This window comes from Amblyraja radiata, unplaced genomic scaffold (genome assembly GCF_010909765.2).
Source record: "Amblyraja radiata isolate CabotCenter1 unplaced genomic scaffold, sAmbRad1.1.pri scaffold_1031_ctg1, whole genome shotgun sequence".
NCBI classification, from domain to species: Eukaryota; Metazoa; Chordata; class Chondrichthyes; order Rajiformes; family Rajidae; genus Amblyraja; species Amblyraja radiata.
In genome coordinates, this window is record NW_022630213.1 from 25,001 (window position 1) to 33,936 (window position 8,936).

The 8,936-nt window shown below is 50.5% G+C and overlaps 1 protein-coding gene across 1 annotated transcript in view; it reads right to left on the reverse strand.

Annotated features, from left to right (window-relative positions):
* LOC116969690 (SH2 domain-containing adapter protein F-like) overlaps positions 1-5,466 on the reverse strand; it is a gene marked incomplete at its 3' end in the record, with an annotated part of 29,473 nt that extends 24,007 nt beyond the window's left edge. Inside the window, exon 1 of the mRNA XM_033016482.1 lies at positions 5,335-5,466. Coding sequence (XP_032872373.1) covers positions 5,335-5,413 — 79 coding nt within the window. The remainder of the gene's footprint in view (positions 1-5,334) is intronic.
* Positions 5,467-8,936: the final 3,470 nt, after the last annotated feature.

Genomic DNA, 8,936 nt, shown 5'->3' on the forward strand with positions numbered 1-8,936 from the left:
TCAGTGTATTCTGTCCCTGCACAGTCCCAGGGGAGAGAGACGGAGGGAGGGAGGGAGGAGTACATGACAGCATCAGACAGCACAGGAGCGAGGGGTTACTGGAGCGTGCGACAGATATTGATTTGAGTGGGAATGAAATGTTAGTGTCTTTTCACAGCTGGGGCACGCTGCTCTATGGCTCCATCCAGCACAGACCATCCATCACAGGAGATGCCCGCAGAGACAGAATCTCCCTCTGACAACTCCTGCTTCCCCCGCTCACCGACAAGGAGCCCCATTCCAATCTCCGGGCTAAGTGGGAGTTCAGGGAGGTCAGGAAAAACCCTAATGTTGTTGTTGTTGTTGTTGTTGTTGTTGTTGTTGTTGTTGTTGTTGTTGTTGTTGTTGACCATCATCATCATCTTCATCTTCATCTTCATCAACATCTTCATCAACATCAACATCTTCATCTTCATCTTCATCTTCATCTTCATCAACATCAACATCTTCATCAACATCTTCATCAACATCAACATCTTCATCAACATCAACATCTTCATCAACATCAACATCTTCATCAACATCAACATCATCAACATCAACATCTTCATCAACATCAACATCTTCATCAACATCAACATCATCAACATCAACATCTTCATCTTCATCAACATCATCATCATCATCATCTTCATCATCATCAACGTTGAGAACATCAACGGGCACAGTGCCTTACAATGCTACGTGCAACAGTGATCGCAACTTCTACTGAAAGTAGATAAAAATGCTGGAGAAACTCAGTGGGTGAGGCAGCATCTATGGAGCGAAGGAATAGGCGACGTTTCGGGTCTACTCCTGCACCTATTGTCTATTGTCACACACAGACACACAGACAGACAGGCAGACAGAGACAGACAGACACACGCACATACACACACGCACACGCACACGTATACACACATACACGCACACACGCACACGCATACACACATACACACACACACACACACACACACTTCAGGTTTGTAAACAAGCATCTGCAGAATGGATGGGCAATGTATCGAGTCATTAATGATACTCAGCAAGTTGATTGAACCTGCCCTTTACGATATAATGCTTGTATCATCTCGTGGGGATCACACTGGTGTTAATCACCAACCTTCCTGGTGCTGAGAGAGGTGGCGGCAAGTTAATGTAATGTAATCAGAAAAGAACCACATTTACATTTAGTTTTAGCATAGGTAATGAGGCTGGGCTCAGAAGATTACTGACTTGGCTTTGATCAAAGTGCCACCATGCTGCTGAGCTCAGTCCAGGCACTGACTCACTCCGGGGAGGTGAAAGTGTGACTGCTTCTGATTGCTTTACACGCGCTCCAACAAAGGGAGCGTGTCGGCCTGTGTTAGAGGAGCGCTGGGCAGGCAGGCAGGCTTGCTCTGCCAGGGACACAACACAGACAACGCACAGGGGGCTTGTGAGAACAGCTACCGTCAAGAAAACAAGCGCAAAGCCAACAGAATAACAACAAAAGCCTCTTAGTGTTTGTCTGACAACACTAAGGGCTCGACGGTGAATAGAATATTCAAACCATCAGTGTGTACTTTCGAGATACAGCTCCCTCCACAATGTCTGGGACAAAGAACCATCATTTATTTATTTACCTCTCTACTCCACAATTTGAGGTTTGTAATTGAAAAAAAATCACATGTGGTTAAAGTGCACATTGTCAGATTTTATTAAAGACCATTTTTATACATTTTGGTTACACCATGTAGAAATGACAGTTGTATTTATACATAGACCACCCCCCCCCCCCCCCCATTTCAGGGCACCATAATGTTAGGGACACATGGTTTTTGTAATTGCTTAGGTGGTGTTTAATTGCCTATTTAATGCAGGTATAAGTGAGCTCTCAGCACCTAGTCTTTCCTCCAGTCTTTCCATCACCTTTGGAAACTTTTATTGCTGTTTATCAACATGAGGACCAAAGTTGTGCCAATGAAAGTCAAAGAGACCATTATGAGACTGAGAGACAGGAATAAAACTGTTGGAGACATCAGCCAAACCGGCCGCCGTGAGGCAGCAACTCTACCGCTACGCCACCGTGCCGCCCCTGTGTAAATCGCCACTCGTGCGTAGAGAGACAATAGACAATAGGTGCAGGAGTAGGCCATTCGGCCCTTCGAGCCAGCACCGCCATTCAATGTGATCATGGCTGATCGTCCCCAATCAGTACCCCGTTCCTGCCTTCTCCCCATATCCCCTGACTCCGCTATCTTTAAGAGCCCTATCTAGCTCTCTCTTGAAAGCATCCAGAGAACCGGCCTCCACCGCCCTCTGAGGCAGAGAATTCCACAGACTCACCACTCTCTCTGTGAGAAAAAGTGTTTGATCGTCTCTGTTCTAAATGGCTTACTCCTCATTCTTAAATTGTGTGGCCCCTGGTTCCGGACTCCCCCAACATCGGGAACATGTTTCCTGCCTCCAGCGTGTCCAAACCCTTAGCAATCTTATATGTTTCAATGAGATTTCCTCACATCCTTCTAAACTCCAGAGTGTACAAGCCCAGCTGCCCTATTCTCTCAGCATATGACAGTCCCGCCATCCCGGGAATTAACCTTGTAAACCTACGCTGCACTCCCTCAATAGCAAGAACGTCCTTCCTCAAATGTTCTGATATATCAATAGGAAAGGGGGCTTGCATTGTGACAGCACTTTGTCCCGTTGTGGATGACTTAGTTAGCATTGCTGCGAGTGTTGTCTTAGCCCTGGTCTATATTTGGAATCTCATCCACAAACTAATCAATAGCACGCTTGAGATTAAAAATAGAAGAAAAAAAGCTCTGGAAAGGCTCAGCAAAAACTGCTGAGAGAGAAACAGGGATAAGGTCAAGGACTCTCTCTGGCAGCGACAATGAGTTTTCAGCCTGAACATCAATGCTGTTTCCCTCCACAGATGCTGCCTGACCGGCTAGGCATCTTCTGTTTAATTTCAGGTTTCCAGCAACGAGCCAATAGAGCGATACAGCTGTGGAAACAGGCCCTTCGGCCCATCTTACCCACGGCCGACCAATATGTCCCAACTAGACCAGTCCCAGCTGCCCCAAACCCGTCCTATCCATGTACCTGTCCAAACGTTCCGATATTACCTGCCTCGACTACCTCCTCTGGCAACTCGTTCCATACATCCACCACCCTCCGTATGAAATAGCTACCTCTTAGGTCCCTATAGAATCGCCCCCCACCCCCTTAAACCATGGTTCTCGATTTCTCGATTCCCCTACTCGGCGCCTACTTGTTCTATTCCTCTCATCATTTTGTACACCTCTATAAGATCAAGTCAAGTCAAGTTTATTTGTCACATACACATACGAGTGAAATGAAAAGTGGCAATGCTCGTGGACTTTGTGCAAAAAGACAAACAAACAAACAACCAAACAAACTACAAACAGAATGGAACAGAATCACATATTCGTTTCCATATTAAATATTGTGGGCGGAACGAAAAAGGGGAAAAAAACACCAATTTTTAAAAAAGCAGTAGAGTGTTACAGTAAAGTTATGCCCCTGTCCCACTTAGGAAACCTGAACGGAAACCTCTGGGGACTTTGCGCCCCACTCAAGGTTTCCGTGCGGTTCCCGGAGGTTTTTGTCAGTCTCCCTACCTGCTTCCACTACCCGCAACCTCCGGCAACCACCTGCAACCTCCGGGAACCTCACGGAAACCTTGGGTGGGGCGCAAAGTCTCCAGGGGTTTCCGTTCAGGTTTCCTAAGTGGGACAGGGGCATTAGTCCCTGGTGAGATAGGAGTTTACAGTCCTCATGGCCTCTGGGGAAGAAACTCCTTCTCAACCTCTCCGTTCTCACAGCATGGCATCGGAGGCGTTTGCCTGACCGTAGCAGCTGGAACAGTTGAGAGATCACCTCTCATCCTCCTGCGCTCCAAGGAATAGAGTCCCAGCCTACTCAACCAACCTCTCCCTCGAGCTGAGGCCCTCGATGCCTGGCAACATCCTCACACATTTTCTCCGCACTCCTTCCAGCTTGGCAATGTCTTTCCTATAACATGGTGCCCAGAACTGAACGCAATACTCTATATCTGCATTTGTCAGAAGGAACTGCAGATGCTGGTTTAAATCGAAGGTAGACACAAAATGCTGGAGTAACTCAGCGGGACAGGCAGCAAGCATCTCTGGAGAGAAGGAATGGGCGACGTTTCGGGTCGAAGTCTCGACCCGAAACGTCGCCCATTCCTTCTCTCCAGAGTGATCGGTCGCCTGAACCTTCGCATAGGTTGAACGGATCAGCAGCTACAAGTTCCTCGCTGAGCACATCACCTCTTGGGACACTGCACACACGGACACAGTAACCAAGAAAGCCCGCCAGCGGCTCTCTTTGTCCTGAGAAGACCGAGGAGGTTTGGCATGAACGCCAGCCAGCATCCTCACAAACTTCTACAGCCGCACCATCGAGAGCCTGCCGAAGGGGTGCATCACAGTCTGGTACGGGGAACTGTTCTGCCGTTCCACTGCCCGCAAATCGCTACAGAGAGCGGTGAAGGCGGCACTCAGCGCATCACTGGCAACTGTCTCCCGGACATTCAGGACATGTTCCTGCGGAAGGCACACGGCATCATCGAGGACCACAGCCACCCAGCATACAGGCTCTTCCCCTTGTTACCGTCAGGCAGGCGATACAGGAGCATGGCTGTACGTACCACCAGACTTAAGACCAGTTGGAGTCATAGAGTCAAGAATCATATATGTTGATTCTTTTATTTATTATTATCTTTTACTACCAATGTCACTTTTATCTTATTTTATTTTATCTTATTTTTATCCTTGTAATATCATTGCTGAGGTGACCCCTTGTCTTGTCACCGTTGACCCTACATATAACTGAACTGAACTGATAAAGTTCTATCGGTGTTGTATCGTATTAAGGGCCCGTCCCACCAGCATGCGACTCCACGCGGCAAGCGCGACCTAACGTGGTCACTTGAGCCGTACGGCCTCGCGGGGCCGGTCCCACTTCAATCGCCGGAGCCGTAGGGAGTTGTGCGGAGCTGGTCCCGACATCGCGCGGGGCTCCGAAAAACTGACCATGTTCAAAAATTCCGCGCGGCAACGGCCTGCCGGCCCACAGCCGCCTCGATGCCGTACGCAGCGTCCTGACGGCGTACGCCTAGCGCTCGAACTTCCCGCGGACTTCGCTCGAACTTTACGTCAACTCGTACGGGGATCACTCGACCTCCGCGCGGCCCCCGCGACCGGTTTGGTCGCGCTCGCCGTGACAAGAACAAACCAACGCCAACTTTGCCTTTACTTAAACCAACGCCAACGTTGACCATCTCACCTGCCATCATTCTTTGGGCCTCGTACGGTTCCATATATCCATCGTTCACCACCACTCTGTCCTGGCCAGTCGAGTTCATGCCAGTCTGTGCATCAAATGGATCTGCATAGTCTTCAAGAATAATGACCTGTCAGCGGGAACAAATTAAAGCACAGAGGAGATACATTAGACACTCAGCACTGGGCGTATCGGTAATTGTTTCTGTAATGCGCTAGGAATCTGTATTCCACACCCTCTGGGCAGCAGTAAAACAGACTCCATTAAACCAGGCGCGTTAAAGTGACAAAGTGCAGCGTGTAAATAACACTGAGGTGAAGTCTTGATGCGTGGAGGGATGGATATAGCAGCTGATCATTAATCTCCCGCGCAATGAGATGGGGAAGGAAGGAAGGAAGGAAGGAGGGCGGCAGATTGATCATAGCAGAGAATACCTTCCTGGTTCCTCTCATGTTGGACCTTCCTGGCCCCTCCAGCCCCGATACAAAACCCTGCACTCGTCCCACCCCAAACCCAGGCACTGGCACTCCAACTCATCCACATGCTCAGTGAATTCTCCCAATTTTGTTAGTCCTTGCTGTCTCTGCCCCTTCCTCAGCCCTCCTGCTGTCTCCTCCCATCCCCCAGCCTCCGAGCTCCTCCTCCCTATTCCTTTCTTCTCCCCACCCCCCCACCCCACCCCCCGATCAGTCTGAAGAAGGGTCTCGTCCCGAAACGTCGCCTATTTCCTTCGCTCCATAGATGCTGCTGCACCCGCTGAGTTTCTCCAGCTTTTTTGTCTACCTTCGATTTTCCAGCATCTGCACAGTTCCTTCTTAAACACAATGCTCACTTACTTCAGTTTAGTTTAGACGTACAGCGCAGAAACAGACCCTTCGGCCCACCGAGGCCGTGCCGACCAGCGATCCCCGCACATTGACACCAGCCAACACACACCAGACACAACTTACATTTACATCAAGCCAATTGACCTACAAACCTGCACGTCTTTGGAGTGTGGAAGATCTCGGAGAAAAACCAAGCAGGTCACGGGGAGAACGTACAAACTCCGTACAGAGAGCGCCCGTAGTTGGGATCGAACCCGGGTCTCAGGCTCAGGAGGTTTATTGGGAGTCCAGGTTCAGATTTAGTATTGCGACATGTAAGGAGGTACAGTGAAAGACATTGTTTTGTGTGCTATCTGAACAGTTCAGATGATAATGCACATAAATACACTCAAGCTAAACACTGGTACGTACAATAGGTGGAGCAAAGGGGAAGATACGGAGTGCAGAATATAGTTCTCAGCAATGTAGCGCATCAGTTCCATTGACAATGTCCAATGTCCACAATGGGGTGGAGGTCAATCGGACATTACCCGAGCTTATGGCCACTCTTGCACACGGACCTACGGACAGAGGTCAGGGGGAGTACGGGTGCCACAAATATACACAGGACACACTAGAGGCAGGAAGCATGTTCCCGATGTTGGGGGAGTCCAGATCCAGGGGCCACACACAGTTTAAGAATAAGGAGTAAGCGGAAACACTTTTTTCTCACAGAGAGTGGTGAGTCTGTGGAATTCTCTGCCTCGTGGAGGCAGGTTCTCTGGATGCTGTCAAGAGAGACCTAGATAGGGCTCTTAAAGATAGCGGAGTCAGGGGATATGGGGAGAAGGCAGGAACGGGGTACTGCTTGGGGATGATCAGCCACGATGACATTGAATGGCGGTGCTGGCTCGAAGGGCCGAATGGCCTACTCCTGCACCTGTTGTCTATTGTCAGAGGCTACGGGGAGAAGGCAGGAGAATGGGGTTCGGAGGGAGCGATAGATCAGCCGTGATTGAACGGCGGAGTAGACTTGATGGGCCGAATGGCCTGGCTCTGCTCCTATCACTTATGGTCTATAAATCCAATCAAGCCAAACTCAAGTCCTGCAGACAGAGTAGAGGGGAAGATACTGAGTGCAGACGGCAGCACAGACAGTGTCAGCGTGCAGTCTTGTTCACCAACTAACAACAGCACTGCGGGAAGTGAGGAGATGACTGCACTGACAGACGGTTCGGTCCCAGCAGGGGTCATGGGCTGAAGTGGGGGGGGTGGGTTGCTGAGAGGTGGGGGTGGGGGGGGAAGGGGGAGTTGCTGAGAGGTGGGGGGTGGGAGGGAGGCAGCGTTCCGCACTGCGCCTGACAAGAGGCCGGAAGAGTGGACAACAGGAAGTGTCAGTCGCCAGCCACAGGAAGTGCACACCCAGGCTCCACGGAGACCAGCGACCCGCAGAAATTCTCCTCGATGTCCACATACTAGTCACCCACAACACGCTACAATCGTCCAGCACACGCTACAGTCGTCCAGCACACGCTACAGTCGTCCAGCACACGCTACAGTCGTCCAGCACACGCTACAATCGTCCAGCACACGCTACAATCGTCCAGCACACGCTACAGTCGTCCAGCACACGCTACAGTCGTCCAGCACACGCTACAGTCGTCCAGCACACGCTACAATCGTCCAGCACACGCTACAATCGTCCAGCACATGCTACAGTCGTCCAGCACACGCTACAATCGTCCAGCACACGCTACAGTCATCCAGCACACGCTACAATCGTCCAGCACACGCTACAGTCGTCCAGCACACGCTACAGTCGTCCAGCACACGCTACAGTCGTCCAGCACACGCTACAATCGTCCAGCACACACTACAGTCGTCCAGCACACGCTACAATCGTCCAGCACACGCTACAGTCGTCCAGCACACGCTACAATCGTCCAGCACACGCTACAGTCGTCCAGCACACACTACAGTCTTCCAGCACACGCTACAGTCGCCCAGCACACGCTACAGTCGCCCAGCACACGCTACAGTCGCCCAGCACACGCTACAGTCGCCCAGCACAGGCTCCTGGCCAGATGTGGTCAGACTACACTTGAACAGATATGCAACCTGACAAAATGCCCTTCCACTGTCGGGGAGCGAGGGGGGCCGTCGGAGAACATGGGGGGGGGGGGGGGGGGGTGGCCACCGAAAATGTAGAGGGACCCGGCGGGGGGGGGGGGCCTGCAGTCTCGTGTTAGCAGCAGCAGGCAATGGATAGGACTATTGGATGAACTGTTGTAACTTTGTCAGTGCCAGATACATGGCGACACTTGTGTACTGCCCCAGGTGAGGTCACCTGTATGGTATTACCGGTTGTATACAGAACAAAGCATAACTATCAAGTGTCATTTCATCCAGAGATGCTGCCTGTCCCGCTGAGTTACTCCAGCACTTTGTGTCTTTTTCAAATTCAAGATTCAAGTGTTTTATTGCCGTATGTCCCAGATAGAACAATGACATTCTTACTGGCTGCAGCACAACAGAAGATGTAAACATAGTACACTGGGTACAATATAATAAATGATGAAGCAAGTTCAGTCTGAAGAAGGGTTTCCTTTGCTCCACAGATGCTGCCGCACCCGCTGAGTTTCTCCAGCAATTTTGTCTACGTGTAGACATGTGCAGGAAGGAACTGCAGATGCTGGATTAAACCATTGATAGACACAAGATGCTGGAGTAACTCAGCGGGTCAGGCAACATCTCTGGGAATGGGTGACGTTTCAGGTCGAGACACACACACACACACAC